Genomic DNA, 24147 nt, shown 5'->3' with positions numbered 1-24147 from the left:
ACACATGTGGGAAACTATTGAGGTAATTAATGAAGGCACAGAGGAAGTTAGGGAGAACAAGTTGGAAATCCTAACCTCTGAATATGAACATTTCAAATCAAATCCAGGAGAAGGAATTACTGAAGTGTTTGAGAGGTACAATGCGTTGATCAACAACCTGAACATCAATGGAAAGTATTATTCAATCAGGGAGGTCAACAAAAAGTTCCTTTTAACACTGCCAGCTCATCTTGAACATAGAATCACTGCCATTAGAGAAGCTAGAGATCTGAGTGAGATTTCTTTGGACAGACTCTATGGAGTGTTAAAAACTTATGAGTTGGAGCAGATTCAACAGAAGGAAGTCTACGGGAAGGATAGAATGGTCAGCACATCTAATGCACTTGTAGCTGAAGGTCAACAACAACAACAATCTCAACAGTTAGAAAGAATGGTACAGTTTTCCAAGGGTGAGGAAAATGAGTTAGTAGCAGAATATGATCCTCCTACTACAAATCAATCAAGTGATGATTTTTATTCCTTGGAAGAGCTGGAGCAATTGGAAGACGAGTCAATGGCCCAAATTGTCAAGAGATTCTCCCATGTCAGATTCAAGAGGAATCCCAAGCTTAAGTACAAGTCCAACTACAACAAATTCCAGAAAGGTGGATCTTCATCCTCTAACACCAGCAGTGGTGGATACAAAACAGGGATGGTTGATCGGAGCACCATTAGATGCTATAACTGCAATGAGTTGGGACACTTTGCCACAGAATGTAGGAAGCCAAAGCAAGTAAGAAAGAACTCTGAAAGGGCTTATCTGGCAAAGGGAAGAAGCTGGGATGATACTGACAGTGAAGATGAAGATGAAGGAAATCTTGCTCTTATGGCTGTTGATGGAAAAGCTTCATCGTCAAGAATAGAGGTAAAACTTTCTGATGCTGAAATGGTTTATCATCTAAGAGGTAACTTAGATTGTGCACGTCGTGATAATGAACTGTTAAGTTTAAAGATCACAGACCTTGAGAAAGAGGTCAATGAATTAAGACTTGTGCATATTAATCAAGACAAATTAAAAGAACAGGTATCTTTTCTAGAGAATAGAGTTGACTGTTATAGAAAACTCGAAACTATTCTCAAAGACAAGATCACCGGTCTTGAGACTAAGGTTAGAGCCTACTTCAATTCTTGTTCGAAGGCTAAAGAGTTCTACAGTAAGCAAGCTGTTAATCAAACATCTGGAATAGGATATGATTACAATGCTGCTATTGGAGAATTAGGCATAAACTCCCCTCCTCATGTCTGTGCTAAAGGGAGGGAAGTACCACATGTGCTTAAGGGTGTTGATGAACCCCTCTATAAAGCATCAATTGCTGAACCATTTGATGCGACCTCTTCTGTTATTCATGAAGAAATACGTGCTGAAGATCATGCTAATGAGAAGATTGTTTCCAAGTCAAGTGAGTTGAAAGTTCCAGTCAAAGTTGTGAAAGCAACTGAGACTAACTCAGACACACATGAGTTGGATAACAATAATGCCATGTCTACCATGCATAAATTGCCTGCTGTTAATCACTCTCATAAAGCATGTGGTGTTGCTAATTGTATGTCTTGTGCTTTTAATATGATGTATGCTTATTTTAATGGTAAACATGTGTCTAATGATAAGACTACTCCTCGTCAGCATGTGAATAACAAGAAGCATGATAGGTCTAAGACTGCTAGTCCTTCTAAGGCTAGAAAGGAGACATTTGTGCCTAAGCTTAAACAGAAATTTGTTAAGGCTGTTTACAAGGTCAAATGTTCAGTCATTGAGAAAGTTGAGACAATTAAAATTAAAAATGTTGTTTTGCCTGACAAAGGACAGTTCTACAAGTATGCCGGGCCCAACCAAGTTTGGGTTCCGAAGAAGGTCTAATCCATTTGTAGTGCAGGGCATTAAACAAGTATAACCGGTAGTGTGGATTCTTGACAGTGGATCATCAAGGCATATGACCGGAGATAGAGCCCTGCTATCAAATATGGTTGAGAAAGCTGGCCCCATGGTTACCTTTGGAGATAACAGCAAAGGTTTATCTGAGGGATATGGCTGTTTGCAAGCTGAGAATGTTATCATTGTAATTTTGTATATTGTGCTAGGTTATTATCAGGAAGCAGTATCCAACATATAGCACCAGTGACGAGACTTGGGAATATTATGACATATCAAGCACCTGCTGCACATTACACTTGGAATTGGACTCTAGTAAGATGTGTACAAGTGTACTCTTGGTTGGTAAGTCAAAAGAGGAAGTCAATGCACCACAGTTCATGGACTTTGCAGCTGCAGATCTATTGGACCATGCAATTTCTTCTTCACAATCTCACTTCAGGTTGGTATGAACTATTATACTGCTCAAGCAATCGTCAAGGACATGGTATGGCACTCTAACAGAAGTTATAATTTTATATGAATAAGTAGAGTCGTCATATTAATAACTATCTTATCACTAAGCACAATCATATTGTTTTATAAGTGCAGTGGTATATTGATTATGCAACATAATAATTAGTATCTAAAGTACTTGACAAGTATCGGTCAATGACATCTTGTTAACATTATGTTGCAGATATTTGTAAGCTTTTGCATGAATGAGAATTACTTAGACTTTACCCTAAGTGATCAATGTTTTATCAAAAACTCATTCATATTGAAAAACAAAATCAAACTTCTTTCTACATTAGTGATTTCTTATTTCATGTAAAATCTTTTGAAATCACTATTGTAAATCATTTTCTCTCTATTACCATATGTTCTATGATACAGGTTCAGTCTCCAATGACTTTCTTTCATTGACAGTCATGAGGTTGAAAACCCACAACGTCTATCCCAGACTGTAAAGACAAACACAAAAACAGAACCAACCAACACTCTTTTACCACTAAAAGTAGTATGAATGAGCGTGAGGGAGATAGTGCCTAGTGCACCACATAAGGAAAGTTCTGTAGTCAACCCAGTAGCTCTGTCTCCTACATAGATGAGTAGTATTTAAACCGAGACAACTGCTAGCCCCCATACATCTTCTCAAAAAGATGTAATGGCTGAAAAGGCACAAAAACAGTTACTAGATTCATTCTCTCAACAGGGTGCGTCTATTGAATTTTGCTTGTCGGCCAAGGTATCCGATGTAGTGTCACCACTTCAAACATAAACAATTCTTGATGCACAAGGAGAGGTTACACACACAAAGGATGAGTTGACGGAAACAAGAGTTTCGACCATTTTAAGGTCAGATTTGATTGTTCAAGGTTCGTTAGTGGACCAGTTGCCTTTACAGGTGTTAGGAGAGGATACTGATCCAAAAGCCATATGTCAGTGGTCAGTGTCTACCTCCCCAGGCTTAAATCCCCTGGATGCATCTGCGGATAGTGGATCTGACATAGGCGCAGATCGGCAACTTGTTGACAATGATTCAGATATTACCTGATAAGTCACAAGGAAATGTCTTCACAGACATTAGAAGGGAACTTTGATCCTTATGCTAAATTTGTTGGATCATTGTTTACCTTCCCAGAATTCAAATCTGGAACCCTAAAAGGGAAACTAGCAACTTGTAAATTATGACTCAGATTCATCTGACGAGTTTAACAAGGATGGGGATTTGTGAACTCCCATTGCACCACCTGTGACCTCCTTAAGGATGGCTAAGGTGATTTTCCTTGCAGGTACAGCTTCATTATGGAGCTATGAGAGAAGAGTGATACACTTGTGAGAATGAGTGTAAACATGAGTGGAGAAAAGAGTGATACACTTGTGAGAATGAGTGTAAACACGAGTGGAGAGAAGAGTGAAACACATGTGAGGTACACTAAACAGAATCACACACTCACAGTGAGGAAGAAAGAGAAACTACTTGTTATTTCTTTTCCAACCAAGTGAAATATGAGAACTCCTTCAGACGACAGCATACATTCCTTCTTTAAGGGGGAGATAAAAGCTTAAGTAATAGTTTGGAGGATTCCTCAACTAAGGGGGAGAAATAGTAGGGAGGAAGAAAAAGATCCTAAAAATGTACACTACACCACACCATTGTTGTTTATAACTACGGATCCTATTGTACGGGAGAGGTGGTAAACACAAGGTGATTTTCTAGTAAGGGAAGAAGCTATTTTCAAAAGGGGAGTACCATTGGCTTTTATCTGCGGATCCTATTGTACGAGAGAGGTGGTAAACGAAGGTGATCTTCTTTAATCAGTTGATTCTCATAGGGGGAGAAGCAAGAGAGATATGGGCTTCTCAACAGGAAATGTGGTTGTACAAATGAAGATGGAACTACTTGAAGATATGTTCAGTCTAGAGGAACATCTACTTGGAATCTGGAAAATGTTAAATCTAGTCCAGAACTTTTCTACTATTTACTTTGCATTTCTGTTTATATCTTTTTCTTATTTGTTAGTTGAGTTATCCTCTAGGTATTTGTGTGTTATTGTCTAACAAACAAATAGGGGGAGATTGTAAGTCATATGTCATAGGCCTATTTGTATATTCGAGGATTCAACTCAACTCAAATAAGAATATAATAAGTAAATAGTGGATCGACCGTCAGAGAGATCTCGCAAAGTAATATCTGTCAAAGGATTCAGAAACAAGGTTCATCTACAGACTTGAGGAGTTAATTCACTGGAAGAAGTTCAAGAAGTTGATCATGCCTCAGTGATATAAATCAAGATCGTGGAGTGACAGAGATCTCGTCAGAGTATCATTAATTACAAGGATTTAATCTGAAGAAAATCAAAGTGTCAAAGTCAAGACATGAAGAAACGTCACGGAAGTTAGTCACTCATGAACCAGACAGTACATCGAGTGTCAACATTGAAGTGGTGGAATTGATTCATAATTTTCAGTGATTTTCAGAAGATCTGCAGAAGGATGGGTGCTGTTGAAGACTAGAATTAATTCTCTATTAATTAATTAAGTCATCTAATTTAATTAAGAAAATAAATTATATCTGCGAAGAATAATTTATTTATTAATTGAATTAATTGATTAATTAATTCTGAATTAATTTTAGGAATTTTCAGAATTTAAATTGGATTAAAATCTGCATTAAATCAGCAAGACAATTGAAAATGAACTAGCATGACAATCAGGATTGTCATACCGATTGTCATGCTAGGCCATTTTCAATAGTCTCACCGAAAGTTACACTAGGAGAAGGATTGTCTTGCTAGTTCATTCTGATTGTCATGCTAGTTCATTCAGATTGTCTTGCTAGTTCATTCTGATTGTCATGCTAGTTCATTCAGATTGTCTTGCTAGTTCAATCCATTGTCCTACCGAAAGTCTTGCCAGCTATAGGATTGTCATGCCAATTCAATTCTATTCGGTTGTTGATTAAAAAGAAGCAGAGAAGCAGCAACTCAATAATCCAGAACACAGAAGTCAAGAACAAAGCAGAAAAGAAAAACAAGAAGAAATATTTCATATTTTCATCTGCATACTTCAAGATTAAATTTCTAGATTGTAAAGTTAAATCCAATCCACTAGAAATCTTTATCTTGCTCTTGTGTAACAATCTAGCGGATTAAAATCCCTAGAACTTAATCTCAAATCGCGTTTAGCATTTGATTCTAATTATTGCAAAAATAGAAAAAGTTCATGTCGAATTTATTCTAAATTTGTGATAATTAATTTGAGATTAATTCCTTGTAATCGATACAGTTGTTGTAACACCTTTCAAGTTTAATAATATTCTTATTTAACTTGAATTTTGTTTCACATTTTTTATTCCGCATTTAATTCGATTATTCGGTACTATTTGTATTCAACCCCCCCTTCTACAAACACATTGGGACCTAACACTATCCTTTGAACTGGAGAGAGTTTCGGCAAGACAATTGTTTGTACTAGCATGACTTTCGGTATGACTATCAATTGTCATACCGATTGTCATATTAGTACAATCAGATTGTCTTGTTGAATTTAAATAGATTTTAATACAATTTAAATTCTGAAAATCCTTAATATTAATTCTGAATTAATTAATCAATTAATTCAATTAATCAATAAATTAATTTTTGCAGATATGATTTATTTTTTTAATTAAATTATATGACTTAATTAATTAATAGAGAATTAATATTAATCTTGAGCAGCAACCATTCTTCTGAAAATCTTCTGAAAATCACTGTCAATTATGAATCAATTCCACCACTTCAATGTTGACACTCGATGTACTGTCTGGTTCATGAGTGACTAACTTCCGTGACGTTTCTTCAAGCCTTGACCTTGATACTCTTGATTTTCTTCAGACTAAATCCCTGTAATTATCTGATACCCTGACGAGATCTCTGTCACTTGATTAAATCCACAATCTTGATTTATATCACCGAGGCATGATCAATTTCTTGAACTTCTTCCAGTGAATAAATTCCTCAAGTCTGTAGATGAACTTTGTTTCTGAATCCTTTGACAAATATTACTTTGCGAGATCTCTTTGACGGTAGATCCACTGTTTACTTATTACATTATTATTTGAGTTGAGTTAAATCCTCGAATATACAAATAGGCTATGAAATATGCCTTACAGATATGACTGAAACCGAAAATCAAAATACAAACACTAATTTGCAGAATGCTGCAATCAACTATAACGATCCATATTTTCTTTCTTCCGGTGATAATCCGAGACAACAATTGGGGAATTTGTTGCTTAATGGTGATAACTTCATAAACTGGAGTCGTGGAGTGAAATTGGCGCTTGGTGTGAAAAATAAAATCGGTTTTATTGATGGAACATTACCGATGCCTGATTCTACATCATCAGATTTCAACAAACTTTCCCGCCTAAACGTAACCAAGCATTTCTATTTTTAATTTAAATACCGGAATATGCCAATATTCCAGTATTTTTAATACTGGAATATTAAAGCTCAATCTGGAGCCATTAGATTTCAACAAATGGACTAGAAATGATTATATGGTGATGTCATGGCTTACGTTTTCTATGGAACAGGTAATATCTGACAGCTTTATCTTTGCTTCTACTGCTCGTGATCTTTGGCTTGATGTTTCTGAGCGTTTTGGTAAATCAAATGCTCCATTGCTGTATGAACTTCAGACTAGTCTGTCTAAGATTGAACAAAATAATCTGTCGATTGCTGAATATTATGGAAAACTTAAGATTGTGTGGGACAAGTTACAAGTACTTGAAGGATAATTTAATTGTAATTGTGGTGCTTTAGCAAAATGTACTTGTGACTTGTTGAAGAAAGCTAATGAAGCAGCAGAGACCAAGAAGCTTATTCAATTGATTTGTGGTCTTAATAAGAACTATGACAATGTTAAGACTAATCTGTTGAGCATGGAGCCATTACCAACTATTTTGAAGGCATACCATATCTTACAACAGATTGAGAAACAACAGAGTATGACTATTAACATGTCTAAGGTTCCTAATGTTAGTGCATTTTATAGCAATAAGCCTTCATTTTCTATTCCAAGGACTTTTCAGAATAAGAAGGATTTTAAGAGGTCAAAGCTTGATTTGACATGTGATCATTGCAAGAAAAAAGGACATAATGTGGATCAATGTTTCAAACTGACTGGAGTTCTAGAATGGTATATGAATCTTAAAGGAAAGAATTCTGGTTTTTCTACCAAATTTGCAGCTAATATTGCTGATAAATCTGGTCTTCTTGGAGCATCTCCTCTGGATATATCATCTGGTTCACATATTTCTCCCGCTGCTCAATCTATGGATCATCAGCTGGTTTCACATGTCTACAAAAAAATCATGAAGATGATGCAACAAAATGCAGGATTGTCTATTTCTGAACATGATTCCAATTCTGTCAACTTAGCAGGTATTGTCTCTGCATCCACTGTTAGTTGTTCTGCAAATTTTGCATCATGGATAATTGATACAGGAGCTAGTGATCATATGGTTTTTTCCTTGTCTTTATTTGATGATTTATAAATTCTTCAAGAACCTATTAAAATTGCTTTACCAGATGGTTCTTGTAAACTGGTTTCTCAATCTGGAACAGTATCTTTGTTTCCTCACATTCGACTTACCAATATTTTGTATGTTCCAGATTTTCATCATAATCTTTTATCAGTTGGCAAGTTGTTGGATAACAACAATTCAATTGCTAAATTTGATAAAGATTCATGTCTATTTCAGGACCTTTCAACTAATACTGTCAAGGCTGTTGGTACAAGATCAAATGGCCTTTACAAGTTTCTTTCTTCTGAAATTCAATCTTGTAATCTCATTTTTCAACAATGTTTGAATTCCAATGTTATTCCTGCTTTGGATGTGTTTCATGCAAGATTATGACATGCTTCTATAGGAAAAATGAAACACTTGTCCAATCTGTTTTCTTGTAACAAATTTCATGATAAATTCAGTTGCGATTCTTGTATTCTTGCTAAACATCACAAATTACCATTCAATGATTCACTGTCTATTGCTCCTGCATCATTTCATTTATTACATATAGATTTGTGGGGCCCATATCAGACTCCAAATTTGACTGGAGGTCGATATTTTATGACTATCTTGGATGATTTTTCCAGAGTCACTTGGACTCATTTACTTATAACCAAGGATCAAGTTTTTAGTATTATTCAGGCCTTCTTGGTTTATATTGATAATCATTATCAAACTTCTGTTAAGTTTGTTAGGTCTGATAATGGAACATAAATTGTACAACAGAATTGTGCCAATCTTTTTGCTTCTAGAGGGATAGTGCATCAGAAAAGTATTGTTGGGAATCCTCAACAGAATGGTAGGGTAGAGAGAAAACATAGGCATTTATTAGATACAGCTAGAGCCATAAGGATTCATGCTAATCTTCCAACTAAATTCTGGGGTGATTGTATTTTGGCTGCTACTTAACTTATTAATTTGATGCCTAGTTCTGTTTTAGGCTGGAAAATACCTTATGAGGTTTTAATGAAGAAATCTGCTTCTTATGAGAATCTAAGAACCATAGGCTGTTTATGTTTTGCTGCTATCAAAACAACAGATAAATTAGCTCCTAGAGCTAGAAGATGCATTTTACTTGGTTATCCTTATGCTCAGAAAGGATACAAATTATATGATCTTGCAACTCATCAAGTTTTTCTTAGTAGAGATGTTATTTTTAAGGAAGATTATTTTCCATTCAAAACTCATGTTTCTTCTCCTATTGTCCCTACTCTACCTCAGGTCAATCCAGTTGTTTCTGAATTTGATTCCGAAATGATAACACCTATTTCTTCTGATCTTCCACCTGTCATTGATAATACTTCTGCAGACTCTCCTACATCTACTTCTTCTGATATATTCATTCCATATACTACATCTGATATTATTCCACTTAGAAGAACTTCTAGAGTTTCTCAGTTACCTAAGAAGTTTGATGATTTTGTTCTTCCCACTGGCAAGTCTACTTCTCTTGCTTCTCCTGTTACATCACACATTTTTAATGTGTTTTCTGAACCATCATTGTCTCATCTTGACCATCACAATTTGACAAGTCTTAATTCTGTTTTAAATACCTCTGAACCTTCATCTTATAAGCAAGCCAAAGAGGGCCCTAGATGGGTTGAAGCTATGCAAAAAGAGATAGCCGCTCTTGAGGCAAATGAAACTTGGGATCTGACACCTTTACCTCTTGGTGGTCATGTTATTGGTTCAAAATGGGTTTTTAAAACTAAGTTTAACCCTGATGGTTCTGTGGAAAGGTGTAAAGCCAGATTAGTGGCAAGAGGGGATAAACAGATTAAGGGAAATGATTTCAAGCATACTTTTAGTCCTGTGGCCAAGTTTACAACTGTTAGATGTTTAATTGCATTAGCTGCTGCAAACAATTGGCACCTTCAACAATCAGATATAAACAATGCGTTTCTTCATGGTTTTATTGACGAGGATATCTACATGGCACCTCCTCCTGGCTATGATGTTCCTCCAGGCTTTGTTTGTTAATTAAAAAGATCCATTTATGGCTTAAGACAGGCTTCAGGCAATGGAATATTGAGCTGACTAAATTCTTAATTGACATGGGTTACAGTCAATCTACTCAAGATTATTCCTTATTTGTCAAACAACAAGACACTTCTTTGACAGCCATTGTTTGTTATGTGGATGATTTACTTCTTACTGGAAATGATTTTGATGCAATTTAGAGTATCAAATCTGATTTACATAAAGCTTTTACTATCAAGGATTTAGGTGATCTAAAATATTTTCTTGGGGTTAAAGTTTCTAGGGATGCTTCTGGAATCAGACTTAATCAACGCAAATACATCCTTTATTTACTTAAGGATACTAATATGCTCAATTGTACTCCTGTTGTGTTTCCTTTATCAAAAGGTTTGCAGTTAAACATTGATGACACTCCAACACTTTCTGATCCTGAAATTTACAGAAGGTTAGTTGGCAAGTTACTTTACTTGAATCTCACCAGACCTGATATCTCCTATGTTGTTCAACAATTGTTTCAGTTTCTGTCTGCACCTGCACAATCTCATTTGAATGCTGCACAACATGTGTTACGCTATCTGAAAGGCACTTTAAATGTTGGTTTGTTTTATAAGGCAGACATTTCTCTGGAATTAATAGCATACTGTGATACTGATTGGGGTACTTGTCCATTTTCTGCTCGGTCTCTATCTGGTTATGCTATTTTTCTTGGTTCCTCTTTGATTTCTTCGAAAACTAAGAAGCAAAAGACAGTTTCTAAGAGTACTGCTGAAGCTGAATACCGTAGTATGAGTTATACTACTAGTGAACTTGTTTGGTTAGAAGGCCTTTTCATTGATCTTAAGATTTCCATTCCAACACCTATCAATCTCTATTGTGACAACATTGCTGCTAAATATATTGCTGAGCATCAGATCTTTCAAGAACGCACTAAACATCTTCGTATGGATTGCCATTTCGTTCGAGATTTTGTTAATTCTGGCTTCATCAAGATTTTTCATATTAGAACTTTTCTGCAACTTGCAGATATCATGACAAAGCCTTTGTCCGCTGGTCAACACAAAGAACTATCTCTCAAGCTTGGTCTTCTGTTTGAACCTCCATGAAGTCCAGCTTGAAGGGGGGTATTGGCATATTCCAGTATTTAAATTAAAAATAGAAATGCTTAGTTACGTTTAGGTGGGAAAGTTTGTTAGAGACTTTACATTTCTCTCAGTCTGTATATAAGAAACAGATGTAAAAGAACATTCGATCTTCTTCTTTCTAATCAATACAATTGCCGTAGATATACATGCATACAATCTATCTCTATACTTGCTTATTGATAATTAGCTATTGTTGATCTCTAATGGCTCCGGATTGAGCTTTAATATCAGATTCTCTCACTGCAAGGATGGTTCGTTTCGAATATTGAAGATACAGAAAGATGATGATGACGATCAAGTACAGCGTCAAGGCTCCTCCTCCAAAGAAACAGTGCATAGGCTTGTTGGGCAGCTAACATTGACGCCAAACGATGGTACTTCTGGTAATATTAAGTTGCCGGTTGAAGTTAAGTTCAATGTTCGCAAACAGCAGAAGCGTCGTCCAGGACTTTCTACTTCAATCAGACAAACTTAGATTAGGGAATAAAGTTATATAGGTTCCTGCTTTGTCGAGAGTAAATTTAGAGAAAAGTTTCATATGTATGCTTTTATCAACAGTTTTGTTGTAATAAGGGTTTTTATTTATCGATGTTATTATGGTTATTGGCAAAATTGTTCCTCCACTATGTATGTGAATTGTTGCAGCTTCTTTCCTGATTTTTTATGATGCAAAAAAAAAAACAAGCGTGCAAATAGAATCTATGTATGCACAGACATCTCTATTAAACTTTAATAATGTCTATGCATGCATATTCATACTTTTTTGTTGTTTAAAAGACTTGTAGCATGAACAAACCCCAAATCCAACCTCCATTCTAAATTTATTTGAAGAAACTATATTTTCCGGAATATTATTATTATGGAGGGGTGTTATCTACATGTAATAATAATTTCCAAGTCAGTGTGCAAATTAGGATCCATATTCATCTTTTTAAAAGTTAAGAGTCTAACACTTGGATCCACACCCATATCATATAGTCCCTTCAAACAGACATGAAAAGGTTTTACAAGAGATTTAATTGGTAGATCATGTTGTATTATAAGCCGTGTCTGCCTCTAGCTCAAAGCCCTGTGGGTGGAAAATATATCCTTTTTTGTAATGATTCTAAACAAGGAGGTTTTGTAGGCTTATCTGCAAAGAAGGCCTGCAAAGCATTATCTAACAGTAACTTCCAAATATGAATTCTGTGCACTAGTTGTTCTATTATATTTTCTTTATCATTGAAGTCCACGGGGCATGTTTGGGTGACTATGTTACCAGTAGGCCACGCTTGAGTCCAAGAATTTACAAGCATACAGGTGCCCTTGTGTACTTGTTACAACCTTAGTTTTATGCAACTTGAAGAATCAAAGTTTTTCGATTACCAATTGATTGATGAATTATGTACCATTTGACATTGGCCTCAAATGGTACCATGAGTAAAGATTACAATGCTCTGTATATCTTTTTTCAACATCTGTTAGCTGTGGAAGAAGTCGCTGAGAATTGACATCAGTGTAGAAAGTCATATAAGATTTATCTGATAGCAAAGTTTTGAAATCGTAATCTAATGAGCAGCTACTAAGCCAATAACCATGCCATCTTTTGTACAAACAACAATGCCCTGTAGACAAAAAGCAAGTTTCAATATGAAAAAAACAGTTATTTTACTCACTACTTATTGCAAAAACCTGTATTTAGTTATGTTGTGTAGTTCAACTCCACCAATGATAGTTAGCCAAACATTAATTCATATGATACTAACAAAGCTGGAACGGTAGTTACAAACGGATAAAAGGTCCGGAGTTTCGACAAACTGTCAGGACATCTGGAGATGTTTACAAAATTCCAAGAAGACATTAACAAGGTTTCAACTGTAAGAACATTTTGAATTTATTGCATCAAACCATCCACTTGGTGACTTGGGGTAAGGATATGTAGACCTGGTTGGATTTTTAAGTTTCATAAAAGACCTTTTTTCGGGTTTTGTTAGCAACACAAATTTATTCAAATACATACTTCCTTTAGGCCTTGGACTCTCAAACATCTTGTTACCAAGCAAAGAATGTTTCAAGAACATTTGTGTCAAAACTAGAAGAAAATATTAATATCATCTTCCACATAGTACTTTTTTATGGTTCATACAATGTGTATCTGTAGATTCAGACTACTTCAGCTTAAAAACCTTAAACTCAGTGATTTAAAGTACTCTATAATGGTGATTTGTGATGATGTGACCAATGAATTTTAAATGTTAAACATAGTTATTAGGCTTAAATAATTTTTAGTTGTATACACATACATATTTTTCAGTAAGAACAGTTCAATGGATTAGTTGTCCCCCTTTGTCCTTTATGACATGGAAATGAGAATGAGCGAATAATTAGCTACAAAAATGAATGGGGATAGTGTTGGTGTAACATATGGCATGCTTTTAAACATCAATTTTGTGTCACTGACTGTTTGTCAACTCTACCTAATTGTACTCGGCAATGCTACACATTTTTAATAATAGCTAACAAGAAGTTGATTTCAGATAATTGCTCTAACTAGAGCCGGCCGTGCATGCTTAACACGGATATATAAACATACATGTACTTGCATTATATGTAATATTCACAGTATTTCAATGTTTTAGTCACAAGTCCTCATTATTTGCAGACAAAATGGCTATGCATGCTTTCTTTCTCAAGATCTTCATAGGAGGATTTATATTTACGGCCTTAGGATTGAGAGTCGCAACAGCTGATCATGCACTTCCTGGGTGCCAAGAAACCTGTGGCAATCTTAGCATTCCATATCCATTTGGTACGCGTGAAGGCTGCTACTTGAATGATTTGTATCTTATCAGTTGCAACAATTCAAAGCCTTACCTGAGGCACGGTGATGCGCGTGTTCTAGACATATCATATGATGGCCAGTTGCGAATGAATTCTAAGATAGCCTATGATTGCTATGACAAGAGCGGAAACAAGACTTTACATTATCAACACGCGATCGGGTTGTTGAGCTTTTCAATATCTAGTAAGCGCAACAAATTTACAGCCATCGGTTGTGACACAAGTGCAATGATTCAAGGCTCGATTGGACGGAAGTACATGACTGGATGCATGTCTCTTTGTGACAGCCTCAGAGATGTAAAGAATGGGTCATGTAGTGGGATAGGATGTTGTCAAACATCCATACCAGAAGGAGTGCGGGACTTCTTCATTACCATTGATAGCTTTTTTAGCCATGAGGGTATAATTGACTTTAGCAGGTGCAGTTATGCTTTCGTAGTGGAAGAAGATGGCTATAATTTCTCCTCCACTGATCTTCATAAACTGAGGAAAGAAAGCCAATTTCCTTTGGTACTTGATTGGGCTGTGGGAAATTCTTCGTGTTCAGAGGCAAAAACTAATGCCTCAGCTTATTTATGTCATGAGAATAGTGTTTGCTATGACTCTGAGAATGGTCCAGGCTACCTTTGCAAATGTTCAGAAGGTTACACTGGGAATCCATATCTTCAACATGGGTGTGAAGGTAATAATTATGCCCATTTAAATTTATGGCAGGTATATTTATCTATGTGTTAAATGACTGATTCTTGTGAAATGTCAGATTTAGATGAATGTGATGATCCTTCCCTCAATGTATGCACCGACATCTGTACCAATGGCGTCGGGAACTATACTTGTTCTTGTCCCGAGGGATACATTGGAGATGGCAAAAGACACGGAACAGGTTGCATTTTGGAAAAACGTTATCAATCAGTTACTCCAGTTTTGACTGCAGGTGACCAATCTGATACATTACAGATGGCATAGTGTTCCCAGCATGTAACAATATTTTAGAATCTGATCACAGCCTAAACGATGTCTGATGAGATATATTTCGTTTGTAGGAATTGGAGCTGGCTTAGTTGGGATGCTTGTTTTTCTTTGTGTCTCATACTGGGGAGTTCGACAGAGGCAAAGCATAAAGCTTAAAGAAAACTTTTTCAAGCAAAATGGTGGTATAATGCTACAACAACTACTGTACAAAAGTGAGAGTATTGTAGAAAGAGCGAAAATATATACAGAGGAAGAGTTAAAGAAGGCTACAAATAACTTCAATGAGAACAATGTCATTGGTCAAGGAGGTTATGGTACAGTTTATAAGGGAGTGCTAGCTGAAACGGTTGTTGCTATCAAGAAATCCAAAGTGGTTGATCGAAGCCAAATCGATCAGTTTGTAAATGAAGTAATCATACTTTCGCAGATTAAACATCCAAATGTTGTGAAACTGTTAGGTTGCTGCTTGGAAACTCCAGTCCCTTTACTTGTCTACCAATTTGTCACAAATGATACACTCTATCATCATATACATGATGAAGGCTTTGCCTCGTCAATCCCATGGGACATGCGCCTAAGAATAGCCACAGAAACAGCTGCAGCACTTGCTCATATGCACTCAGCTCCAATGCATATCATACACAGGGATGTCAAGTCAGCAAACATACTTCTGGACGACGAATACACTGCAAAAGTATCTGATTTTGGGGTGTCTAGGTTGTTTTCTCTTGAAGAAACTCATTTGGCTACATTGGTGCAAGGGACTTTCGGGTATATAGACCCTGAATACTTTCATTCAGGGCTTCTTACACAGAAAAGTGATGTTTATAGCTTTGGAGTAGTACTCGTGGAGCTTCTGACTGGAGCACATGTTGTCTCGTTCGACAGAGAAGAGAAGGACAGGAATCTAGGTATGTATTTCTTGTCTGCGATGGAAGATGATCGATTGCATAAGATTCTTGAACCGCGGGTGAGAAAAGAAGGGCATGCAGAGCAGCTCAGAGGAGTGGCGGAGTTAGCTAAAAGGTGCCTGCGAATTAAAGGAGACAAAAGACCCACAATGAAGGAAGTTAAAGAAGAGCTTGCCAAGTTGAGGGAGTTTGAGATTGAAAATTACTCTTGGGTTGAGATTGGACCAAATGTAGAAGACAGAGAGCCATTAATTGGGGAAGTTGTGGAGTTTTATGACAATAATGGGACATCTGATCTGGATAGTATGAAGAAGCAGGAAATATTGCAGATATATAGTGGTGGAAGATAATTTGTTTGCGCTGCATATTGTCAATTTCCAGTAAATAGAGAATATTTATATAATTTTTTGTGGTATTCCGTATTAGTAACAGGGTCACTGTGATCTATGTAGTTGTGATGTATCAAGTTACTTTTTAGATGACAGAATCTTGATTCTAAACTTGATGACGATAGAAAGAAACGCTGCAAGTTTATACAATATGGAACTAATCCATGTTCAATTGTTCATACAAACACTGCAGACATGTTTATATTCTTTATGGGTGCATCACAGAATTTTTGTAGTCTTCAAGAACTCTGGTATATCTCCAGTTAATGTTTCAAGTGGGTTAAACGCTAGCTGTATCTTGTCTCATGCTAATTGAACACTCACATACCCATTTTTGCCTTCCATTGAACCCTTGAGGTCCGGCAGCCAGTTAATTGATTCTACATAAGACTGAAGAATACTTGTCTGGCCAAATGCCCTATGATCAAAGTAAAGGAGTTTACAAGAATGTGTATAGCAACAAATGCAATTTTACAAACAAAAATGAGTGAAATCTTCCAACTTCGAGGGTATCCTACTCGGAGCAGTACATAAACACGAATCAACTCTAATTAATTACATTTTGGGGAAACAAAAGTGTACCTATGTTCAATTAACATACCAAGTTTATGTTCCTATGCAATTGCTGACGATATTCTCTCTACCTCTGTGGGACGCCACAATGATTTCTGTACACAGAGCAAACCTTGATTGTCTTTTGAGTAAGTAAACTGGATCTTCCATTGAAGAGACTTAGACATGTTCTCTATCTCAGTTATTGTCTCTGCATCGTCCCGTACAATTAGAATCCCTTTTGGCCTTAAGATTCTATCAACTTCTGCAATCACGCCCTCTAACTTGCATCTGTTTAAATAAGGGATTATGGAGAAGTAAATTGATTAGTAAAAAAGTAAAGGGTGATGTCTTTCTATTTGTGAAGTGAAACACACAGAATAAAAGCGCAAGTATATAACAAACCTCTTCCTAAGATCAGAAAAAAGATGATCTGCGTGAACCAGATCATAAGTTCTGGGGTATGTGCTGAATGATTCACACCAATCATGATACATGCCAAATAGGCCACGTTCATATATTATTGGAAGAGTGTCCGAAGAAGTTATTGGTACAACATTCATTACCCACACTTTCACGTCTTTCAGGGCCGCAGCAAATCTACAAGTGTACAATAAGAATTGATGTTAATTAAAAGTTAGAATAAAATGATAGAAGCCGGAAAAACATTGCAACCATCACCCTAAAGGCTTAAACACTAAACAACATATCCATATGCTTACCCTCCATAAACAGCCTTCATGTCCATGACATTCCTCACTGAAGACCAATTAATCCCCAAACCAGCCAAATATGATGCAGAGACGACACGCTTCCAGTGCTCATCGTCAGCAGCGAAGTCCTCAGGAGCCGCCTTTCCATATACTCCAACTGCAGAACTACTTAACCAGGATGGTGCTTTCTCCAATCTTTGTGGCCATTGCTCAGGCCACTGGTTACCACGTTCTGCCACATTTTCTGGCACTTTGTGCATACATGCTTGAAGTGGCACATTCCTGATGATGCGGAAAATTAATTACCTAAGTGCACAAGACTTAAAAAGCCCACCTATCCATTTACTTGTTACAGGCTAGATTAAACAAGACAGGGAATAGGAAACAGAAGTAACGTATGGATAAAAATTAGCATAGTCCTATAAGAAACAATATTCGATAGATGCGGCAATACATAAGGTTTTATCATATTTAACAGTGTTGTTTACCGAGTACTGACAGAGTGACTAGAGCAAAAGTTTCTATAACATTCATATGAATTGAACAAATGGATATTAACACTGTTGAAATATACCATGATGGTATGAACTAGAATAAAGCAAAAGTTTACAGAATAACATACCAAACTGCATCTGGCTCATCAGCTTCGTTGCAGAGTGGTGGTTCACTTTGTGATCTTTGCTCATAGCAGTCATTGGTAATTGGTTTTCTGTATATTGCTGCTCCTACTGAATTCAACTTATCGCGGCTAATTTTTACCAGGTCCCAGCACATGGACTTCGTGAGCTCAGACATAGCTGCCACACAATGGAGAGAGGATGAGAAAAATACATCTCATATAGCAACACACAACACAACCACACATAATTAGAGACGACACATCTGAAAATAGTTATGCAGCTCTATTTAAAAATTATACCTTTCCATATGCCAGCATTTTCTGTATCCTTTCTGTAAACTGGAGTAGCAGACCACACAAAGTAACCACCAGGCCGCAGAACACGGTTAAGTTCTAAGAGAAGTTTACCTCCTACAACAAACCATAATGTGTGTGTGAGATGCAGAACGAGTCCTACCCAAGCAACACTATGATCCAAGTCAGATACAAAATTACCTTCGATGTGCCAAGGGACTCTACAACGTGCACAGTGGACAACATCAAAGACCTTACTCGGGAAGGGCAGTCTCTTGGTACCCATGACAGCTGATATAGCAGGAATTCCTCTTTCCAGCGCGAACTGCACTTGAGCTTCATGCTCATCCTTGGGAGCGAATGACATAGCGAGTACATCTCTTTCAAAAAGATAACCTCCCAAGCTGGCCACTCCACAACCAACATCCAGTATAACACGACTCCTTTTACCCCAAGCAATATCAGGAAGGGACTGTATATATAACATATGTTAGCCATTGAAATATAATCAACTTTTCAAAAATTACTTTAGATTGGGTACGACTACTGTGTTCACAGGTTTCACACGTGTAGTTCTCAATAACCCATACAGCAGCAAAAGACAATATAAAAAAGATGGAGAGAAAAAAATTATCAGGTGGACTCAATTTGAGAGAAAAAAATTATCAGGTGGACTCATTATGATGATCACTTACTTGCTGAATGAAGTCAATGTAATGAAGAGCGCCACGAATAAATTGAGTCCCTCCACCAGGAAAAGTGAGGTGATCACCAGTAACTTTTACCCAATTTTGATGCCCTTTAACCTCTGCGAGCTTGGTGTGTGGCACATTATTGTACCAAATCTGCATATGAGTAGTCAATATTAAGGTAATCTAAACAACATAAATGAATGACTAAATGAACCCTTATATATTAAGATATACCTGCTCTCTGCTTTTTGGCCACTTTATTGACTGTCTGTAGCCTTCAGGAAGAGAGACGAGGCAGGTCGGGGCTTTATCAGGGCAATGTCTTTCACGATGTTGATAGTGGTCCCACTGTGGAAGCTTCTTAATAGCTCGCAAATTGTCAAGACATGGAATATAATCTGGACCAGCAGTAACATTACAAACTTTCCATTTATAGTCACTGGCATCCTTAGGCAACTTAGACATTTCTGTTTTCTTTTCACTTTCCGACTCAGCAGCTTGAGTTGACCATGCCCCACTTCCTGTGGTAGTTTCCTTCAGAATCTCAGACTGATTCCCAGCAGAAATCTCCACGTGTGCCTTTTCGTCAGCCATCAATTTTGGTTCCTCCACACTTATCTCGGTCTGTGGGCTGTCACTAGCCTCATTTGGATCTGATTCACCCTCACTCTTTTTGTTTTCTGATTCGGCGTTTTCATTTGTTTCAGTACTTAGATTTGATTCTTTGCCTTCTGAATTTGATTCTTCATTTTCTGAATTTCTGTTATCTTCTTTTGGTTCCCCATCACCGTCACCTTCAGCCTCTTCTTTAGAATCCTCTTCGCCATTGGAGATTCCTCCAGAATTCTCCTCTACAACCTTTTCTTCCTGAGTTTCCACGACATTGTTGGATGAAATTTCGGACTCTTTGACCTCAGAATTACTCTCAGCCTTGGATATTATAGGTTTACTCACTTCTTTTGTTGCATCTTCTGCTTGTCCACCTGAACTATCTTCAGATTCAGTAGAAAATTTATCGTCAACCTTTTCTTTAATATCTGTTTTGGAATCCTGAGAAGGCAAATCTGTGTTGGAATGTTGGGAAGACAAATCTGTATTTTGAACAGGATCAACAGATGATGGCATCAACATCCAAACCCCAACCATACAAAGACTAACAAACACCACAATAGTGGAAGTTGAACAATAATTTGTAGACTTCCTCCCATCAACTCGGGAGTATTTTCCAATAGCCATGCTTTCTACAAAACAATTCCTGTATTATATACCTGTAAATGACAAACGGTAATATTTAACCACAATTCAGCTTTGCCGCGGAAGGCTTTCCATGACAAAAGAAGCTGACTTGCTCATAATACATTGATAAATTCAACTAAACGACAAGTAGCGATTTAACTAGCAGTAAACTCATATAACATTGAATAACTCTAAAAGGCTCGATCTGTATTCAGTTAATCAAGAACAGTGATTTTACTTGAGCCAATTCACACTTCTTTTCAACCATGTAAAGACACTCTCATAGCACGTTAGGAAACCCGGGTATCATCTATTCCTCGTCTAATCTCATTCCCCTCTGTGTGTGCTTAAAATTCTAATACATCGAAAAGTACTTTAACATACCCAAGTTAACAAATAAGATAAATCATCATAGGGAGTTGGAAACATAACAAAGATGTGTCATATTACAGTTGCAAACTAATACAAAAGCACAAAATTTTGCTTGGAATTTATGTAGTGATCTAAACAGAACAAAAAAGCCCCATCTGATTCAATTGATAATATAATTCATATGAGGATTATAATATCACATTATCACAGTTAAAAACTCACAAATACAAAACAATTAGGCCCAACACAAACAAAAGTAAGTTTAGTACATAACACTCAACCAAGAAAGCACTAACAAATCTTCAAGAAAATAACAAAAAAAAAGACCCAAATAGCAACAAAATGCAAATTTGAAGTTGAAAATGAAGAAAAGAATATGTGGGTATACAAAAAGATGGTACCTTTGAAGTGGGTTTTCTTGATTTGAGTAGAGAAACTAGCTCCTCAAGCTCATCTTTCTTGAAAAAATATTGAGAAAATATGAACATACGCTAGTGGGGTTTGAACTTGAGATCTCTAAATTAATAAATAATTTATTTATGTGAATAGAATTAGATATATGCAATGCATACGTACATATTTGGAAGGGATGGATGTCGGATGATGAGCTGTTGATTAGTGGAAAGAGTGTGGAAGAGGTGAATTTCATTACAGAACAATACAGGGGCAACATGGGTATTATGGTAATTGTGTTATGGTTTTTTTATTTTATTTGTTTACTCTCCTTTCTTGTCGGTGGATGATGTTCTTTGATTCATTAAAATTTGGAATGTACTAATTACTAAATGCAGTTCGAATCCACCGGGAGAATTTATAATTATGCCTCTGACATTATGTCTCCTGAGTCAGAGTCTGTCGCTTAAATACGGTTTACCTTCGTTCAGCAGGCTATTGAGTGATCAACAAATTTGTCTTAAATTAGTAGGACACAATATTTTATTATATTTATAAGACATTTACTAGAATATTGTTGGATTATATCCCTAATCTCTAACCCTCCAAACATTAAATTGGAACCATTAAATAGCCCGGTAATGGGAACGCATGATTTGCTCTTTTTAAGATTTACTACAAATCTTATCTTTGCTCGAATTTATTAACTGAAATTATCTTATTAACTAATATTTTTTATAAAATAATAATTTAATGTAATACAATTATTTGAAAAAATATGGAAATACTATTCTTAAATTAAAAAATATGTATGATTAATTCAAATAATAATTATTATTGTAAAATAAAAAGAGAACATACAAAATTAAGGTCACAAAATTTAGTAAACTATGTTGTAATCGGAATAAAATAATAGAAAAAATTACTTATAGAAAGTAAAAATATATATTTAAAAAAGAGGAAGGAGGTAAAAAAGATTGAACTACCATGGGTAGATAAAAAACTTAACATTTTTTATATGAGTTTTGATTTTTGCACGTATTTTAATATATTTTGATTGAATAATTAAAAATATTATTTGTAATTTTTTTATAAATAAAAAGAGACAATATGTATATATTTTAATTTATAAAAAATAATTAAAATTTATATTTTTAACTAATCACTCAAAATATATTAAAATACGTAGAAAAGTGAAAATATCATATAAAAAATAAAATCGAAGGAGTACAAATATAAAAAAAATGTTTGTGTATGTGAAATTGTGAAATGATAAGTTATTGAGTGAACATGTATGTATTTAATGTATTACGGATTTTTATAAAATTTGCACAAAAAAGATGAGGAATATAATAGTAATTACTCTGCATAGAGAATTTTTTTACTGCATTTAGTAATCATGTAAAATTTAGGGAATTTGTCTGTTATATCCCAAATTAATAAGGCACTTTACAAATTCATCCCGTTTTATTCAATAATTATAAATATATTATATGGTTAATCATACTTATAAATGAGTATTATAGTTAGCGCTAGATAATTTAATATATTAGATTTTGTTACTTCCAAGGTCTCTTGTTGTACACAGTTTTTATTTTTGGCAATTCTATATATTTAGTGTATTACCTTAAGAAATAGAAATTGGGAAATAATAATTTTTTATTGTTAATTTTATTCTCTTTTTTTTTTGTGAAATGTAATTTTTTTTGTTATTGTAACATCTTGAGTTGCTTTAATAATAATAGTAATTTTTTTTTTTTAATAGGAATTCAAGAAAAACTTCAAGTTTGTAACTCACAAACTAGGGCATGCAATATTTAAAATATTATTAATTTGGATTTCAAGAATTATATTTTTTTTTGTTCTTTTTTAAACTTAAGTTTTTTTTAAGTTCAATCTGGCAATGAGCTTTTAAAGTGTCTTGTTTATATTGTAACAGTTTATTATATTTGTGAAAAATTAATTCTACCATTAGTGAGTAATTTATAGAAGAAAAAATATTCATTCATTTGTTAGTAATAAGGGTTATATAAGTTATTTAGAAATATGAAATAGTAAATTTAACCATGGTTAATTTAAAGTGATAAAAATTTTCAAATATAGGATATATTTGTAAATACAATTACAAATGGTACAATTTTGTAAATTAGTTTTCAAAATGGGATATATGAGTAAAACGCCCTAAATTTTAAGTATTTCTAGTTTTATTTCGGATTTTTTTTTAGTTTTGTACCTTTATAAATTGGGATATTTTAAAAAATGCTATTATTTTATTTTACAAAAATAAAAAATTTAATTATTTTTTTTACAAAATACGACTTTACAATCAAATACAACTGATTATAAGCATGTAATCAATAATCTTTGCAAATAAAAGCAACTTCAATCATTTTTAAAAAAAAAACGCAAAAAAGGTTGAGTTAATTTTGATTTTAAACTATATTTTTAAAATATTTTCAATATTTATAGTAAAATTACAAAAACATGAAGAAAAAAAATATTATTTTTGATATTTTAAAAAAAATTGTAGCACTAAATTCGTATTTAAATATACGTCTTAACGATATATCATACGTTAAAATAAAAAATAACTAGTCGCATTATTATTAAGAATAAATTAAATTTATAATTCCTTTCAAAATAAGAAAAAGTTCGTAATTAAATAATATTAAAAATAGTCAAATCTTTTAGCATTTTGATTTGATTTTATTTTTTAAGATAATTAGCATTTAATTTATTTTACGTTGTAGAATTAGTAACTTCATTTTGGTTAGCCGTCTAATTGAAATTATTATAAATCTAGAGACAGGTCTAAGTATCTAGGGCCTTAAACGAATCGAGCCGAGTCGAGTTTTACCATATCAAGTTCGAGTCTGTTTTTTTGCATATCAAGTTCGAGTTTGAGTTTTTTAAACGAGTCGGGCCAAAGTCGATTACCTTAACGACCAATTTCTCTTGTTCGAACGCGATCTCGTTAAAAAACGAGTCACGTTCGAGTTTTTCAAGAACATTTCGAGTCAAGTTCGAGTTCTACAATAATTTTTAAAAATATAATCATTTTAAACTTATTTCTTTATTATGTAATGCATATTTATAATTTGATATAAATT

The 24147-nt window shown here is 34.9% G+C and overlaps 2 protein-coding genes across 3 annotated transcripts; one reads left to right on the top strand and one right to left on the bottom strand.

The window, feature by feature from the left end:
* The first annotated feature begins 13720 nt into the window (after positions 1-13720).
* On the top strand, positions 13721-16127 carry LOC141714211 (wall-associated receptor kinase 2-like). The gene is made up of 3 exons (XM_074517743.1): positions 13721-14576; positions 14655-14828; positions 14938-16127. The coding sequence occupies exons 1-3, from the start codon at positions 13721-13723 to the stop codon at positions 16125-16127; spliced, it is 2220 nt and encodes a 739-aa protein (XP_074373844.1).
* Positions 16128-16557: 430 nt separating this feature from the next.
* On the bottom strand, positions 16558-21278 carry LOC141712279 (putative methyltransferase PMT25). Of its 2 annotated transcripts, none has more exons than XM_074515151.1 (9): positions 21046-21278; positions 19271-20304; positions 19040-19189; positions 18546-18816; positions 18351-18461; positions 18054-18228; positions 17441-17713; positions 17124-17318; positions 16558-17009 (listed from the first exon to the last, which is right to left on the bottom strand). In XM_074515151.1, exons 2-9 carry the CDS (start codon positions 20270-20272, stop codon positions 16781-16783), a joined length of 2406 nt encoding a protein of 801 aa, XP_074371252.1. In that variant the 5' UTR covers positions 20273-20304; positions 21046-21278; the 3' UTR covers positions 16558-16780. The 2 variants fall into 2 exon arrangements, with proteins under 2 accessions (XP_074371252.1, XP_074371253.1); XM_074515152.1 differs by having other exon boundaries at positions 19271-20277.
* Positions 21279-24147: the final 2869 nt, after the last annotated feature.

The sequence above is a fragment of the Apium graveolens genome, chromosome 3, assembly GCF_009905375.1.
Source record: "Apium graveolens cultivar Ventura chromosome 3, ASM990537v1, whole genome shotgun sequence".
Taxonomy (NCBI): Eukaryota; Viridiplantae; Streptophyta; class Magnoliopsida; order Apiales; family Apiaceae; genus Apium; species Apium graveolens.
Note: the sequence above shows the minus strand (reverse complement) of the source record. Positions and strands in the feature narration are given on the sequence as shown.